Source organism: Calliphora vicina, chromosome 4 (genome assembly GCF_958450345.1).
Source record: "Calliphora vicina chromosome 4, idCalVici1.1, whole genome shotgun sequence".
NCBI lineage: Eukaryota > Metazoa > Arthropoda > Insecta > Diptera > Calliphoridae > Calliphora > Calliphora vicina.
Genome location: NC_088783.1, coordinates 53,004,467 through 53,022,962, shown reverse-complemented (window position 1 = coordinate 53,022,962; position 18,496 = coordinate 53,004,467). Strand labels below are relative to the sequence as shown.

The 18,496-nt window shown below is 32.4% G+C and overlaps 3 protein-coding genes and 2 non-coding genes across 5 annotated transcripts; 4 read left to right on the top strand and 1 right to left on the bottom strand.

Moving 5' to 3' along the window:
- Nucleotides 1-1,859: 1,859 nt before the first annotated feature.
- Nucleotides 1,860-11,803, bottom strand: Grip91 (gamma-tubulin complex component 3). Its single transcript, XM_065506827.1, has 7 exons — nt 11,281-11,803; nt 10,853-11,085; nt 9,842-10,102; nt 8,745-9,780; nt 8,485-8,677; nt 8,100-8,421; nt 1,860-3,429 (listed from the first exon to the last, which is right to left on the bottom strand). Exons 1-7 carry the CDS (start codon nt 11,438-11,440, stop codon nt 2,719-2,721), a joined length of 2,916 nt encoding a protein of 971 aa, XP_065362899.1. The 5' UTR covers nt 11,441-11,803; the 3' UTR covers nt 1,860-2,718.
- LOC135956369 (peroxisomal multifunctional enzyme type 2) lies at nt 4,349-5,378 on the top strand. The gene is made up of 3 exons (XM_065506828.1): nt 4,349-4,478; nt 4,584-4,743; nt 4,955-5,378. Exons 2-3 carry the CDS (start codon nt 4,611-4,613, stop codon nt 5,170-5,172), a joined length of 351 nt encoding a protein of 116 aa, XP_065362900.1. The 5' UTR covers nt 4,349-4,478; nt 4,584-4,610; the 3' UTR covers nt 5,173-5,378.
- Nucleotides 11,804-12,560: 757 nt separating the features above from the next.
- Nucleotides 12,561-16,574, top strand: Stt3A (catalytic subunit 3A of the oligosaccharyltransferase complex). Its single transcript, XM_065506857.1, has 6 exons — nt 12,561-12,941; nt 13,202-13,530; nt 13,763-14,152; nt 14,221-14,508; nt 14,824-15,300; nt 15,508-16,574. The coding sequence occupies exons 1-6, from the start codon at nt 12,836-12,838 to the stop codon at nt 16,060-16,062; spliced, it is 2,145 nt and encodes a 714-aa protein (XP_065362929.1). The 5' UTR covers nt 12,561-12,835; the 3' UTR covers nt 16,063-16,574.
- On the top strand, nt 13,601-13,683 carry LOC135959332 (small nucleolar RNA Me28S-U3344). The gene has a single exon (XR_010576537.1). It is a non-coding gene; the product is annotated as a small nucleolar RNA Me28S-U3344 (small nucleolar RNA).
- On the top strand, nt 15,348-15,428 carry LOC135959333 (small nucleolar RNA Me28S-U3344). Its single transcript, XR_010576538.1, has one exon. It is a non-coding gene; the product is annotated as a small nucleolar RNA Me28S-U3344 (small nucleolar RNA).
- Nucleotides 16,575-18,496: the final 1,922 nt, after the last annotated feature.

The following is an 18,496-nucleotide window of genomic DNA, read 5'->3' as shown; positions in this document are numbered from 1 at the left end:
AGAAAACATTCAATTATATTTTATTTTGTTTAAATAGCTTATAAAGACTTTAGTTGTTATTGTTATTTTTCTCAAAATAAATTTTCATAAATAAGAATGCTATTATAATAGCCAAACTAAAGATAAGCGATTATTGCAAATTGGCTTAATTACTTGACATGTCAATATTTAAATATGTAATAACAGCTTAACTCAACATATGCCAAGCAACAATCAAAACACTTGTTTTCAACAAACGCCTAATCAGACATTAGCACTTTCAATTTTGTATTTCTGAGTTGCATTAAGCGATGATATTTGTTTTTATTAAATATTTCTCTAATAAATAAAGCTTTTGTTATAATTTTTCATTTTAGCATTGTAAGGGTAAGAAGCTTTGATTCTGCATTCTACTTTTTCTAATGCATTCTTTTATTTTTCGTAGAAACGCTTTTATAACTATAAATTGCTTTTTCTCAAAAACATGTTTTTTGAATTAGGCGGTTATTGCTTGTGACCACAGATATTATGATAGTTTAAAAAAAAATTTTGTTGTGTTTCAAACAAAAAAGTTCTAAACTAATATGACTATTTGAACTACATATGTTTATTGTTTTGTCATAAAATAATATTTTTTTGTTTAAAACACAACAACAACTATTGTAATATATTAGGACATTATGACAATATGACTAATAGCAGACCGTGTGAATACCCCAATTATATTTCGAAAGCGTTCGTTTTAAATCGAATTCAATAATAACCCACCTGCTTTTACACGGCAACTGAAGTTGCAGAGGCAATCAATGCAGACGATCCATCCGGAAGATTGGTACAGATGGTAACTGCACCATTAAGGCTGTGGAACGTTGCCGGATCAGCTGTGGTGGTGAATAGCTTCGAGTGTCTTCGCTACAGGTGACAGGAGGGAAATCGGCCTTTACAGTTGTCCCTAGCTCTCGATATTCCCAGGTTTTAGCAATGGGATCACTCTACCCGGGTATTGTTAAGCTCCTTACTGACAAGTTAAAAACCGTTGACAGGTACTCGAGTATCAGCTCGCCTAGGTATTTTAGCATCAGCATGGATATCCCGTCAGGTATTATTGCCTTTGAATGCTTAGCTGTGTTGATGGCTTCTGCAACTTCAGTTGGCGTTTAAAGTTGTGGTGTGTCCGAGACTGGAAGATCATGTAGTTTGCGGACAATACTTCTTTTCGTCTAGTCTCTCTCGAGGTGACCAAAGCGCACGCGCACCGTTTATGGTCGGATATGGTTGTATCTGCAAACTTAATTGCCTATCCCTATCATCCTTCTTTGTCGGGTTGGAGAGAGACGGAACTGTGGACCACAACTTGCCAACTCCAGAACTTAAGTTGCAGTCGGTTGGTGGTCAATTACGCCAGTGCAGAAATATTTAAAACTACATATGACAGCCCATTGCATGCAGGTCCTCCCGGATGGAACACAACATCATGCCGACAAAACATGGCATCGCAGTAGTCATCCTAACTTGGCAGGTATTCAAAGTTTTAGCTATTACAGCAACAACAATTACAATTAACTTTCTGTTAATAATTACAAAATATTAATCACCCTTATCATGGTTGGATTAAACGTTTTAAGCCACGTTCCCAACAGGGAACAAATTTGCCATCATTGCTTTACGTCAAACGTTTTAAAATGCTCATTGTTGGCAGTGATGCCTTAAAATTTTGCAACCGAGGCATCATTTAGTTCTCTGTTGCAAAAGTTTCAAGATCGTTTCATCAGTGATGCACAAATTTACAGCATTAACGACTGCACCCACAATTTCTAATAAAATAAAATTCGGTTTCAATCTGCGGAATAGCGGCTAGATAGATTAATAAAAACACACGATTTTTATTGCGTTTTTAACTCAGTGTATTTTGAAATATTTTTTTTAACAATTAATTTTTAATAAATACTTACAAGTTTTGTTTTAATTTAACAATATTTAATGTTGTTTTAATTTTGTGTTTACTATATAGTATATTTATTGCTTTAAAATACCAAAAATATTAATTATGTAATAATACAATTAAATAATCTATAAACAAATTAGTACGAAAAAAGAAATATTTGTTTTACAAAATCATTACTTGACCTAAAATATAAATTAGAAAAACTAGCTGCTTGGCAATTTTTACTCCAAAACATAATGAGGTTTAAATAAAAACGTTGTTTTTTAAATAAATAAATTAATTAGAAGCCAAAATATAGGAAGAACATATTAGTGAATAGATAAGTTATACAAGAACGACAAACACTAAAAGAGTTATAGAATCAAAATAAAAAAAACACTCACATAACTGATTTTCCACCACTTAACGGAAGATTGAGTTTTGAATTAAATTTTAATTGTTTCATATTTTTTACCTTACAATATTTCACAACATGTATGTAAAATCATATCATTATAATCATTTAAAACCAACGGACGTTTCAAGTTCTCAATATCATAACTATCTTCATAAAAGTAATTAAGTTTCCATTTTAAGCAGGTATTCAAAGTGTTTAAGGATGAGTTTGTGATTTGATAAGGCGGCTTAGGCTTAGACTTACAATTATTGGCACAGCTATTATGGCGGCAATTAAAGTTATTTGTGCTTATACGTTGTGCTACATTTTTCATTTGAGAGTGCTGCAAGAGATGAGCATGAACATGCTTTTCGGGATAATTCAAAGGCATATTGGTGTTCTTGAACAGTTCTAGGGGTCAATTTATGCTCGAAATGCGGCTGCCTAATAAACTTTTATTATTACTGAAATAAACATTGCTCATGCGCATATGTTCGAATGTTAGCGGAACACCCAAACGCTGATCTCTCTTCTTATAGTACTCATTGAAATCCAAACGTATGCCAAACAATTGTAAATTATGATCGTTATTTGAATTGAGGGCCAATAGAAAACATCTAACTGCTTTCTCATAGTCACCACCGATGTTTTCCAAAGATTTGTGATAACTGCTTACGGTTTGTTCGAAAATCTTATGCTCTTGATCTCTTTCCAATTTCTTTTCGGCAGTAAGACCAAATTTACCTGTCTTTTCCGATTCTTTAATCTCCTTTTCATATTGCTTACGTGCGTTCAGCTCACGGAAACATAATTCATAAAATTTATCTTGCCACACTTCCAAGCGTATAATGCCCTCGTAAACTGTTTCCATATTGTGACACAATTCATTAGATGATGAATCTAAAAATGCACCACATTTAATGGTACTTAAGAACTCGTCATGAGCATTTAGTATGTCGTCCAATGCTTTAGCTTGCTGGACTCTTTCCTGCAATTCGGCCCATGAACATTCTATAACTTCGAACAGTATGTAATATTGCATTTGATGTATAAAATGTATCATTTCGGATGTGAACAAATGTAGACGATACAACACTTTATTCAATTCAATGGCCATTGATCGTAGAGGCTGAAAAGAAATTATTCGATTAAAACTCGATTCTTTTGCAATTTCATAGATATTTGTTTTAAAATTAAACAAGAAAGGGTGAAATATTCGACTGTGCTCAATCTTAAATAGCCTTCACAAATTTAAAAGAAAAATTTTAAATATTTCAAACAAAATTTAAATTTTTTTTTTTTTAATTTATTAACGAAAAAAATTTTATGAAATTTTTATTTTTAAAAAATATTTTTTTTTTAAATTTTTAGTTCAAAAATTTTATAATTGTTTGGAGGAAAAAAATCGGGGTAAAAAATATTTTTCCGATTTTGACCCGTCGCAAATGAAATATCTATTATTGGATACCCATATTGTCTATACTAATGACTTAGTAATCCAGATATAGATCCAGAATCAAGCTTGCCCTGGTTTTTGCCTTATATCTTATCCATTTGTGGATAAGATATAAGGCAACCGAGCAGGGAGAATTACCTATATATTGATGTATGAATCATGTATGTAAGGTATTTGGGGGCTACAGAAAGTTGATTTAAATATACAGACGGACATGTCTATATCGACTCCGATATCTATAAAGATCCAGAATATATACTTTGTGAGGTCGCAAATGAAAGATGTAGAAATTACAAACTCATGGTGAAGGGTATTAGTAAAAAATCGGTTTAAAATATATTTGGTAGAAGTTCATATGTGGTTATGGAATCGCAAATGAAAAATATGAAATGAATGATAAAATAAATGTATTTTTACTTTATATTACGTAATAAAGCAATACAATTTTAACTAAAATTATTAAATCAATTTAAAAAAATATGTTTTTAAAGAAAAAATATTTGGAAACTTCATTACCACTTCAGTAAACTGCAAAAAAATAAATCTAACCATATGGCAACACTAACTACAACGAAATGTCAAATTTACAGCATTGTGCAAATGTTATTAACAGTAAAGTACGTAATTTTATGAATGAGAAAATAAGAAGAGAGTGAAACTTCTAACATAAAAACCAAGTAAAATTTTCATGCAATTAACATTTCATTTTGTCCATTCCAAGTGTAAGCATTTGTTAAAAAAAAGAAGTATTGATTGGAGCTAAATATTTGATATTTTTGTGATAATTTTAATAAATGTTATATTTTTCTTTTGATTTATTATTATAGTTTGCAAATAAACAAAATACATTCACAATGACTCTTTCATCTGATGCTGTTTTCCAAAAAATTATCGATGGCGTTAAGGCCAATGAAGCCAAAGCTAAGGCTGTAAATGGTGTTTTCTTATACAAAATTACCAAGGATGGCAAAGTTGCCAAGGAATGGAGTAAGTTTGTTTTATATTTTATTATATAAATAAAGAAAAAAACAACGTAATTCCATGTTCACAAACTTGGGATCAAAGGGCGTTTTTCACTATAGAAATCGAAAAAATTTACAACTACTACCACTGCTACCATTTGCTATGTTAACAACATGACTTCACAAAATAATCAATTGTTCTCTTCTATTTTTCTTTTTGTTCTACTATTTATTAGCTTTGGATTTGAAGAGCTGCAAGATCTATGAGGGACCCGCTCAGGGAGTTAAAGTTGATACCACATTGACTGTCAGCGATGAGGATATGGTTGATATTGCTTTGGGTAAATTGAATCCCCAAGCTGCTTTCATGAAGGGTAAACTCAAGATTGCCGGCAACATTATGTTGACCCAGAAATTGGCTCCCCTCTTGAAACAAGCTGATGCTAAATTGTAAATGTACCTTCTTTATCTGATCTGATAAAAATATGAATATATAAAAATTATCTTTCTACTTTATATAAATATATAGTCAACTAAGTTTTAAGAAAATATAATATAATTTGTCTGTTGTTTTCAAGAATACCTGTGTGTAATATGTAAATTAAGTATGTGTAATAAAGCAAACAACTTAAACATTTTTGTACTAAATCACACATAAAATTTGTTATTATTGCATTACATTAATTATAAAATTGTTATTGACCCTTGGTACTTTCAGTTGGTGTGATAAAAACTGATAATATTTCCGTATTATCGTTTTAATAACCAAGCAACAAAAGTGCGACATTATAGAAGAAATTGCCAATGGATTAGATTAGTAATCTTATCCGAAAGTATGGCTGTTGTCGTTTGATTATAAATAAACAATGTAAACGTTCGATTCGAGTGTTAAGAGTCCATTTTTTGTGTTTGTAGGCTTATTTTATGCAAATGAGTACCTGAATTAATTGAATATTTGCAATATAATTGTAATAAATTTAACTTAACATTTACATTATTTTTTCTATTTTCAAATTAAAAATTTACCATTTCTTTTGGTGTATTAATTAACAATTGAAGGGTTCGTGCCCCAATTCTCTACAAGTAGTATGTTTGTACAAATATACATATTAAATATGTAATTATACCTAGAACAAATAAAGTTCCTTTTCATAACAATCAATATTTACTTATACTAAACATATTAATGGTGGCAAACATTCAATTTACAAAAGAAAATATAATAACATCAATATACAGTGAGTGACAATATAATGGAATTGTTTGGAAAATTGTAATTTCCATGTTCTCATGGGGTTATTTATCATGTATCACTTCTGTTTTGTTGGAGTCCATGGGCCACGGAAATACTTTTAGTTTTTCACTATCATTTCGTTTTAGTGAAATAACGGTATTCTTAAAGTTACATCTTCAAAACACCAATAGAATAAAACATATTTATAATTTTAAAATTATTCCTTTTGTTTGAGAGATATGAATTTTATCGTTCAAATAGAAAAATATAAATAAAAATCGGTTGGAGAATGGCTGAGTTACGGTAATTTCATGATAGCCCAACTAAGTGAGAAGGGTATATATAAGTTTGTCATTCCGTTTGTAATTTCTACATTTTTCATTCCCGACCCTATAAAGTATATATATTCTGGATCCTTATAGATAGCGGAGTCGATTAAGCCGTCTGTCTGTCTGTTGAAATCAATTTTCTGAAGACCCCAGATATCTTCGGGATCCAAATCTTCAATAATTCTGTCCGACATGCTTTCGAGAAGTTTGCTATTTAAAATCAGCAAAATCGGTCCATAAATGCCTGAGATATGAGGAAAAAACCAGGACAACCTCGATTTTTGACCTATATCTGGATTACTAAGTCATTAATATAGACAATATGGATATCTAATGATAGATATTTCAAAAACCTTTGCAACGATTTTTTTTTCACTAAAAGTTTCTTTTCGTTAAATATAAAAAAAATTTAAAAAACAAAAAAAAAAATTTTAAAATTTAAAGAAATTTTTAAAAATTTAAAAAAACAATTCCAACATTTTTTTTCCAAAAAATTAAAAAAGAAATAAATTTTATTTTGAAGTATAATTTGGTGAAGGGTATATAAGATTCGGCACAGCCGAATATAGCTCTCTTGTTAACTCAGCGATTTTTCTATTTGAACGGCAAAACATGTATATTTTAAATAAAAGAAACCATTTTAAAATCAATTTGAAGTTCTAACTTTAAGAATATCGTTATTTCACAAGATTTGCTAATAAAAAAGTACTAAACGAAGTGATCGAGAAAAACTATTGGGGGTATTATGGATGGCAACCGTCCATAATAATGGCAAAGTCATGGCAAAAGTCGAAAACGACTTTTTGTTCAGAAAAAGTCGAACAATTGATTACGTTATCCCAAAAAAGGTCGAAAAGTGGACTAACTAAAAAGTCGGCAAATTCGACTATTCAAAAATTTATACAAGTCGAAATTTCGACTATAGAACCCTACTCGATACCAAATTTTTTAAGAGATTTACAGTGGCCAAATTACTGCATTCGTGATCGAATGAGCTATCGTATCGAAAAATGATTTCGATATAGAAATTATGATAAAATCTAACAAATTTCTCGCTCGTATAGGAAAATTACAATCAATTTTACTCGATATCGAATGCGGTAATTTGGCCCAGGAGTAAACATTTATTTTCGGGAAGTTATGAAATAACAGGGACGCAGGCGACCAGTTGAATACGTATAAAGCTTCTGCTATCTAGGCAGTACAGTATCAAAGAATGGCGGCGCTGAAACAGACGTAAATAACAGGCTCAATAAAGCGAGAGCTGCATTCGGAAGACTACGACCAGTATGGAGAAACTCACAAATATCCAGACGTACCAAGCTTAGAATATTCAACGCATGTGTAAAGTCTACTCTGTTGTACGGAAGTGAAACTTGATATATGCAGAATATTCTGGAACCTGACCAACGAGGAACCCATACTAACACAAATAAAACGTAGGAAATGGAGGTGGATCGGCCAAATATTGGAAAGAATCCTGATCGTATTACAAGGATGGTGCTAGAGTGGAACCCTCAAGGCTCAAGAAGTTGTGGTCGGCCAAAAAGGAAGCCATATGCTCCCAAGAGAGGTAATAGAAAAAAACTTTTTTTCTTTTATGGGAGTTTGGTAAATTATGGAAATTTTTGTATTGGACCTGTCATATTTAAGGTTTTTATGAGCGCTAAATTACTATTTATAGGAATATTCGTATGTAAAACCAATTTAAATAGGCTTTGTTGTCCTTAAGATAAAACAGCTTATGGGCAAAATTGTATCGAATTATTTTGATTACAAGGTTTACATGGACACACAAAAATTGCTGTTAAAACTTACCTTTGCATTACACTTTTGATCTTTCCATATTTTCGATGATAAAACAAATTCCATATGTTTCATACGCCATAATGGTTTAAAGAGCACCTGATATATACACATCGATGGCTCTAGCATGGTGGCCAATGGACCACGCACAGTATACTGCAGGGATAAAATGTCCCAACCAATGTCACCATCACAAGGTGACATTAATCTAACGTCTAAGTGATTTAGTATTTCGGGATCATCGTATTGGGCATTTGTGGAACGAATTGCAGCGTCCATAATGGAAGACAAATCATATGAATACAATTCTTTGGCGGGTTTATCCAATTCGCATCTATGAAGAAAATAAAAAAAATTAAATAACTAGATATATAAAACTAATTGAGATAAAATTTACTTTAAGTTTTCCATTAAAATGCCGATAAAATCGCCTTGACCCAATAGCAAATAGCGGCGCATGGCCTGTAAGTGTTCAAGTAGTTTATGTGGACCCATAACTATATCGAGAACACGTTTCGAAGTGTTAAGATATATGGAATCAATGGTTGAATGCAGTTTTGTATCAGCAACCGAAGAAAAAATATGCTCAGCTAAATGTTTTAATTATAAAAATAATTAATTATTAAATTAATGGGTTTAATTTCAAAGTAAACTTACCATTTTCTTCAATACACTGCCTTAGCTCATCTCTGCCTTTGACCGGTTGCTTGTCTTCACAAATTTCACATAGAAAATTAATACTTTTACCGGTAACTAACATTTTATTAGCTAAATCCGTGGTTACAAAATTCGGCAACATAGATGTACGCACACGATACTTGTCATGCCATAAGCGATCCGGTCCCACCTCAAAAAGGCACTCAATAAAGAATTCGCCATGAGGATCACATAATTCACCTTCCAGTAGCCATTTAGTTAGCATTTGATAAAGAGGACCGCATATGGCTAAAAGTAACTCTTTGGCAATATTTTTAACCATGGGATTACCATTATTCAAAAAACCATGTACCGTCGATGCCAAAGCACCACCTTTCTTCTCCTGACATGCTTCTGCAATAGAGGCCAAGAGTTGTAATCGTTGTAGGGGATCAACAGACCAAACCAGAATTTTCATTAGAGTTAGACGTTCCGGGCGAGAGGGTGAATTGAACAAGGCGTAAGTTTCGCCCTGACGTTGTTTGTTAAGCTGTTCCTGCAGCATGGCCACCATACCGTAGTATTTCGTAAGCTCGGTTTTTAAAGCTGAAACAAAACCTTGACCCATTAGGCCCAAGGCACACAAACCACTTTTGGTATCCGTGTAGGACTGTACTAAATCATGATAGTAACCCAATTCGGCCAGACGTAACAACATACCGGCCTGCACCACATTTAATGTTTTCGCTTTAACATCCAATTTAAATTTACCCGAAACTACATCTTTCTTTAAGTATTTCCCCTGTATACCCGTAAAGGCATAAATAACATTTTGTACAATGTCATCGTTTAGAATATTTTGAGCTTCCAGCATTTTATTCATATCAGAGTTTATTGAACCACGCAAAGGAAGATGAGTGCTGGCTGCTGAGGGCAAAATACTGGCTGTTGGCATTGTATCATTTTCAGAACCACTTCTACTACCACCACCTTGGCTAGACTGACGTAACATGGATATTTTATGATTCAAATCCGAAGAATTGTATATATTTGAAGCCTAAAAGTGCGTATGTAAATAAATTATCGTGTAAGTAAAAAGTTTAACATGATTCACTTACATTTCCTTGTGCCATTAGAGATATTTGAGGTGTACCAGCTAATGGTTGTTGTGATTTGTGCAAAAGATGACTTCTGAATGAAGGCATAGTACTGTTTGGCGGCAAAGATGCATTCGGATTACTATAACGATGTCTTTGTACGCCCGTAGTTTTCATATTTGTTGCACTGTGACTGTGACCGTTTTCTGCAGTGGTATATTTCGAATCAGCCATATAATAGAGAAATGTTAATAATGCACTTCGTTGATGTGTATCCAATTGCTAAATATGTTGACAACAAATGAATTTAGTTTAATTTCTGTTGTATGTAAATTACTAAAACAAATTTTGAAGTTTACATATTTTTATAAACTTAAATCAATTTAGTTTATAAATATAATATAGACGATTGCGGTTTAAAAATGAAAGTGACTGTTTTGAAGTGCTGCGTGGAGTATTATTTATGCATTTACCACAATTCTTAAAAACTGTAAACATTTTTATTCGGATGTGTCGAATCTTATACACACTTCACCAAAGTATACTTTAAGATAAAGATTGAAAAAAATGTTTTTGTATTTTTCGTTATACTCCTCATTGAAAAACTCTATCATTAGATATCCACATGTTAATGACTTAGTAATCTAGATATAGATATAAAAATAGGTCATAAATCGAGATAGTTGTCCTTTTTTCTTGACTTAGTAATCCAGATATAGATATAGGTCATAAATCGAGGTAGTTATCCTTTTTTCCTTATATCTCAGAAAATATTGGGACCATTTTCCAGGCCGGGACTATAAGTTATTTGGGAGCTTCGAAAATTTAATTTCAACAGACAGACGGACATGGCTCTCTATAACGATCCAGAATATATATATTTTGAGGTAAATTTCTTTCTATTTTTAGAATTAAACCGCATATCCCATTTTGAAACCCAGAAATAATTGAAATGTTTTAAATAAAACCTTTAAGTTTGACCAGCTCATTGCAAAAACTTTTCACGAATATATATTTTAATATTTAACTTACACTGGCTTTTAATTGCTCGTGCAAGTTCAAAAATAGTGCTGAATTGTGACGTGAACCACTTACTCCACTGGATGTGGTTAAAACGGAAGATGATGTTGCAGCGCCTGACAATTCGGTGGTATTGAGATGTTGGGTAATTTTTGCTACCAAAGAAGCTTCATCATATGGCAGTGTAGAGCCCAAAGCCGATGGACAGTTTGATATGTATTGGGTAATGTGGCGCAAAACGTCCCCTGGAAATTAATTTTTAAGTAAAAATTATAATAATATGTAGTACAAGAATAAGAAACATACAAATTAAACCCAATACAAAATTAGAAAGATAATATTTATTAAATATTTTGATGCAGACAAAGTAAGACAAATTAATTAAAATATTTATTTTTTCATTTTATTTGACATTCAAAAATTCACTTGCAACAACTTACTGTGATTGTCTTTGGCGCCCACAAAACTTTTGCAAAGCTTTTCCAACAAATCATAAATATCTTTATAATTGCTGCGACCTCCTCCAGATGCTGTGGCAGAACCGCCACTTACTGTTGTTGTTTGCCCCACTGTTGGCGTTGTGGTCACATTAAATGACATACTTGTTGTTTTTTTTAATTATTTAGCTTTTTAATTAAATTTAATTGAATGTCTTACAAAAAATCCAGGGCATTTAGTCCTACCAAATGTGTCTATAATCGACTTTAAAATGTTTGCTTTAGCTCCTTGTCTCATGGACACAATTTCATTCTCATTCACTCACACACTCTCATATGTTGTATGAACACCGTTTTTTTCATACAACAATGGTGCAAAGCCAACAACAAAACCAACTGTCAATGTTTTTCCTCTTTTTATGGATTTCTACAATTTATTTATTTTATTTTCTTGTAAATAAATTAATAGGAAAACTAAACTTTTTATTAATTAAATGTTGTTATTTATTTTAGTTGATATTTTTCTCGATTTTTGCAATAATACAAATATACAAACAACAAAACAAAAAGTTTTCAAAAAAAGTTCTGCTATTTTATGTTGGTGTTGCCAGAAGAATAACTTTAGGAGGACAATTTTAACCCATTAGGTGTGAAGTTTGTTGGTACAGTAATTATTCGATTGCAAAGATAAAAGTCCTTAAGTGCTCTTTTACAAGGCAAAAATTGAAAGGATACAGTCGAAGTTTGTTGGCGAGGGGTTGAAGAGGTAGAGTTTGTAGTACACAGGTTAAAGTTAGATCAACAGAGAGTGAGAAAAATGTAAGAAAACCATAGAAAAGTGAAATACATTAACAATATAATTAAAACTTTTCGAAATATTCCATTTGGAATATTTTTTGTATGGGGACAGGCAAAGTTTTAATAGGTCAAAATTAGGAATCGAGCGTTACCGTTACTTTTAAACCGGTTTGAATCGATAGTCAACCTAGACTATAGCCTTTATTAAGAGAGCAGGCACAAAATTTTACTATTCAAAAATGTATAAAAGACGACTATACCAAAATAAGCTTTTTACTTGAAATATAAAAATCTCAGATTATAATGCTGTAATCGCTTACAAAAAATTTGCTCATATGGCATCACCCATTTGAGGTTACTTTACTTTTTGTTTTAGTTTGACATTTGTCTGGGCGTTTGGTATTTTTTTCTCAACCGTAAGTTTGTGCCACGAATTCTTTCGTTCTGAAATATTAATTTTATTTTATTAAAAAAATCGGTTTAAAAGTAAACACAACGAGAAAATAATTAGCGAAAAGTGTTAAGACAAAAGTAAAGTCGTTAAAGTATATAGATTTATAGCTATAAGTTATGAATTTGTAGTGAAAAAAATCATCTGAAAATTTGGCTGTGATTGAAGTAAAAAGACGCCGGGTCAGTTTTTTCTATTATCAAACATTTATATGTATTAGCAAAGTATATGCGGCTTTTTTGGAGTGTGTGGGTGTTAAATGTATTAAATTGTGTTGTTTAGATTGCATTAGTTTTATAAAGCGTAATAATGGCGGTGGAGACGGCGGTGCCATTAGCAAAAACCAGATTTCTAACATGGGAAAAACAAGAACATTTAATAAAATTGGCAATTTTGATAATAGCTGCAGTATTGTGTGAGTATAAACATGAATTTTGTTGTTGTATTGCTAAAAAAAGGGATTTTTTTTGGAACACTAAAAAAAGTACCTAAATCAAGAAAATGCAACACTAGTCTATTAACAGAGGAAGAGTTTGTTTTAACAGTGATGTTAAAAACAGGGTTGTATGGAAGTTGTAGTGTTGTATTTTTAGGTAGTAAAATGTAAAATTGATTTTTGGGGTTATCATATCATTTTTATAAGCCAACTTCCTATTCACATTTTGTATGTTGCAGCGTTCGCCACGCGTTTATTTTCTGTTCTACGCTTTGAGAGCGTCATCCATGAATTTGATCCATATTTCAACTATCGTACCACGCGCTTTTTGGCCGAAAATGGCTTCTATAAATTCCACAATTGGTTCGATGATCGCGCCTGGTATCCCTTGGGACGTATTATTGGTGGCACCATCTATCCGGGATTGATGGTTACATCGGCTGCCTTATATAGGATATTATGGCTATTGAATATTACCGTTGATATACGCAATGTGTGTGTATTTTTGGCTCCATTCTTTTCATCGCTCACCACGCTGGTCACTTATGCTTTGACGAAAGAAATACATGTGAGTATATTTGAATTTTGTATTTAATGTGTTTTTTTTTAGAGGTTATATTGTCTGATAACCTTACTTTAGTTTTTGTGATGAATATTTTTATAATTCTTGATAGGAAGAGTATGAAACATAATGAGTACTACAACTAAGCTGATTAACTAAAAAAAAATAATTATACAAAAAAATAGTGTTCGTTTTTGTAATTTTACTAATGTGGTTTTTAAAATTATTTATTTTGTAGAGTACTGGTGCTGGTTTGGTAGCCGCCGCTTTGATTTCCATAGTTCCGGGTTATATTTCCCGTTCTGTGGCTGGTTCATATGACAATGAAGGCATTGCCATATTCTGCATGCTTTTGACATACTATCTATGGATAAAGGCGGTTAAAACTGGAGCCATATTTTGGTCGGCCATGTCAGCCTTGGCCTATTTTTATATGGTTTCCTCATGGGGTGGTTACGTTTTCTTAATCAATCTCATACCTCTGCATGTTTTGGCTCTAATGTGTACTGGACGTTTTTCACATCGGATTTATGTGGCCTACAGCACTTTGTATTGTGTGGGCACGATTTTGTCTATGCAAATATCGTTTGTGGGTTTCCAACCCATACAAAGTTCGGAACATATGCTGGTAAGTGAATTATTCAAACAGTTGTAAAAATTTAGACAAATTTATAACTTTTTTTTTGTTTATTTTAGGCTTTGGGTGTTTTTGGTCTGTGTCAAATTCATGCCTTTGTGGACTATTTACGTTCCTGGATGACAAAAGATCACTTTGAGACACTGTTTAAGGCTTTAATATCGACCATCTTAACGGTGGTTTTTATTGTGGGCACTTTATTAACGGTCACCGGTAAAGTTTCGCCTTGGACGGGTCGTTTTTATTCTCTGTTAGATCCTTCTTATGCAAAGAATCATATACCCATCATTGCTTCCGTCTCTGAACATCAACCCACATCATGGTCTTCATTCTACTTCGATTTACAGGTAGGTTTTTCTCTTTAACATTTAAATAAACAGGTCGATCACAGAATTTGTACGAATTTGATGTCTGTGATACACCTGATAGTGTGTATTTTCATCCATTTCCCTCCATTAATGATGACATTATTGCTTTAAATGAGTACGCCTTAATGTTACCAAGTGATTACCTTAACACTTTGATCGCTGAAAATATCCTTTAATATTTTAAAATTACATTATTCTCCCTTCACCCTTAAATGCTTCCTTATTGATCATTACGTGTCCTATTTCAACTGTAATATTAATTATAAAAAAATATCTTCTTTCGGCTATTTCTAGATTCTTGTTTTTCTGTTTCCGGCCGGTTTATACTTTTGCTTCTCCAAACTTTCCGATTCCAATATTTTCATAATTTTATACGGCGTCACCAGCATTTATTTTGCGGGTGTAATGGTACGTCTAATGTTGGTATTGGCCCCAGTTATGTGCATTCTTTCCGGTATAGCTGTCTCACATTTATTGGCGAAGTATATCAAGTCAGTAGAGGCGGCATCTTCATCAAAACCGGTAGAGAATAGAAGGCAATACAAAAAATTGGAACAACAAAGTGGTGGTGTCAAGAAGGAGGTGGCTTTAACATTTGTTGGCATTGTTACTTTAATGTTGATTGTCTATACATTCCACTGTACTTGGGTTACTTCCGAGGCCTATTCGTCGCCCAGTATTGTATTAAGTGCTCGCTCACATGATGGTGGTCGCATAATATTTGATGATTTTCGTGAGGCCTACTATTGGCTGCAAATGAATACCCCAGAGGTGAGTTGAATATAACAAAAAATTAAGTTATTTAATGTAATTATCTAAGTTATATGATGAATATTTTTATAATTCTGTGATAGGAAGAGTATGAAACATAATGAGTACTACAACAAAGCTGAATAAACATTAAATTAATTATTTTAATTATAAAACCTATTCTTTATGAAGTCTTAAGTAATTTTTGTCTATTTCTTTGAATTCTAGGATGCTCGCATTATGTCTTGGTGGGATTATGGCTATCAAATAACAGCCATGGCTAATCGCACAATTTTAGTTGACAACAATACCTGGAATAACACTCACATTTCGAGAGTTGGTCAGGCCATGGCCTCTTCCGAGGAGAAGGCTTATGAAATTATGCGTGAATTGGATGTGGATTATGTGCTGGTAATTTTTGGCGGTCTTACAGGTTACTCCTCGGACGATATCAATAAGTTCTTATGGATGGTGCGTATTGGTGGCAGTACTGATCGTGGTGCTCATATTAAAGAAAAAGATTATTATGCTGCCAATGGTGAATTTCGTGTTGACAAGGAGGGATCGCCCACTTTACTCAATTGCCTCATGTATAAAATGTGTTACTATCGCTTTGGACAAGTGTACACAGAGGGTGGCAAGCCTCCTGGTTATGATCGTGTGCGTGCGGCAGAAATTGGCAACAAAGATTTTGAGCTGGATGTGTTGGAGGAAGCCTATACAACAGAGCATTGGCTAGTGCGCATTTATAAAGTTAAGGATTTAAGCAATAGAGGAGTTTAATATGCAAGTAATTGCTCTTCACCCTAAAGCTTCCTCTCTCACACTCTATCTCACTAGTTCGTAATTTTCTTCTCTCTATCTCTCTAAAATAATTATAATTTTTTTACAAAAATTTCATAAACTATAAAGAAATTGTTGATCAATATTATTATTTTACAAGAATTTATTCTTTGGTTTTGAGAAAACAAAAAAAATATAAAAAATTTGCCAGTATTCCACAAAAAAAAATCTCAAATTCGTTACGGTTTGCATCGAATTAAAACACAAAGCATCAATGAAAGCTCTCTATTAATAAATTATGTATCATGTTCTTAAACTAAACACTTTTAAGTATTATATTCTATTTTAAATGTATGTGAACTAAATGATTATTTAAAATAAAAATTCCTTACAAATTGAAAATTCCCTAAAAAATGTGCTCAACTTAAACATGACAGAAAGGCTTTTGCGTAAAATGAAGGCTCTTTAACTACATAAAATAAATATTTTATACAAGAAAAATTTAAAACAAATGTTTTTTTTTGCATAATTAAAGAAATGGGAAACATAAAATAAATAAATTAAAAAGGAACGTGATCATTCAATCTGTGATTATAAATGTAATTTAATCATGATCACTCATCTTAATCTCAGACCACCCAACTCTGCGTTTCAATGAGAAAATAAGCTCAATCGGTGATCATTCACATTTCTAATTCGGCGGTAACTAAGTGCGTTAGGACGATTTTTCTCAGTAACTATTGCCAAAATCTGTGATCACTCATATTTCCTACCAAAAATTCGATATTTTGAGTGAAAACCTAAAAGTCTATTTTACTCGGAAACTAGAGGCGCTAGGGCAAAAAGGGCGAAAATCTGTGATCACTCATATTTCTTACCAAAAATCGATATTTTGAGTGAAAACCTAAAAGTCCATTTTACTCGGAAACTAGAGGCGCTAGAGCGAAAATCTGTGATCACTCATATTTTCTACCAAATATTATTTTGAGTGAAAACCTGAAAATCTATTTTTTCTAAAATTTCCTACCAAAAATCGATATTTTGAGTGAAAACCTATAAATCTATTTTTCTAGTTCTATCTGCCAGGACCAAAAGGGCGAAAATCTGTGATCACTAATATTTCCTACTAAAAATCGATATTTTGAGTGAAAACCTAAAAGTCCATTTTACTCGAAAACTAGAGGCGCTAGGCAAAAAGGGCGAAAATCTGTGATCACTCATATTTTCTACCAAAAATTAATATTTTGAGTGAAAACCTAAAAGTCCATTTTACTCGGATCAATCTGTGATCACTCATATTTAGTACCAAAAATCGATATTTTGAGTGAAAACCTAAAAGTCCATTTTACTCGAAAACTAGAGACGCTAGGGCAAAAAGGGCGAAAATCTGTGATCACTCATATTTTCTACCAAAAATCTATATTTTGAGTGAAAACCTAAAAGTCCATTTTATTCGAAAACTAGAGGCGCTAGGGCAAAAAGGGCGAAAATCTGTGATCACTCATATTTCCTACCAAAAATCGATATTTTGAGTGAAAACCTAAAAGTCCATTTTACTCGAAAACTAGAGGCGCTAGGGCAAAAAGGGCGAAAATCTGTGATCACTCATATTTCCTACCAAAAATCGATATTTTGAGTGAAAACCTAAAAGTCCATTTTACTCGGAGACTAGAGGCGCTAGGGCGAAAATCTGTGATCACTCATATTTTCTACCAAAAATTAATATTTTGAGTGAAAACCAAAAGTCCATTTTATTCGGATCACTCTGTGATCACTCATATTTCCTACCAAAAAGGGCGAAAATCTGTGATCACTCATATTTCCTACCAAAAATCTGTGATCACTAATATTGCCTACCAAAAACCGATATTTTAAAAAAGTCGAAAGGTGTGATCACTTTGAGTGGAAACCTATAAATTCATTTTTCTTGGAAACTAGAGGCTCTAGGAAATGGAGTTAACGGAAATGGGAGAACACATAAATATGGAGGTAAATATATTTACGATTTAGGAAAAGCAAATGTTTTTGTTTTCATGTAGCTTTTTTTTTACTAATACATTCTCATCACTTAGGTTTTTGGCAACTGAGTTAGGTCTTTGACAGGGGAGTTTCCATAAACTCAATTATTGTGAATAAAAATGGATATTTTCACAATTTAAAGTTATTTCTGTGACGGTATTTTAGACGTCAGTGTAGTCTACTTTAATGGCTATATTCCAATAACTGCTGAATCATGTTTTGGGGATTGTATAAATAATTCATGACGTCAGACTTATTTAGCATATTTATTACATGTTTCTTTTTTGGTACTTCCTGGGTTAAAGATTATTATATTTAGCAAAATAATCATAAATATTGACAAAAAAATAATCATAAAAACATAAAATAATAAAAACACTCTCCATTAACGAGTGCTTCAAAATCAAACCAAAAG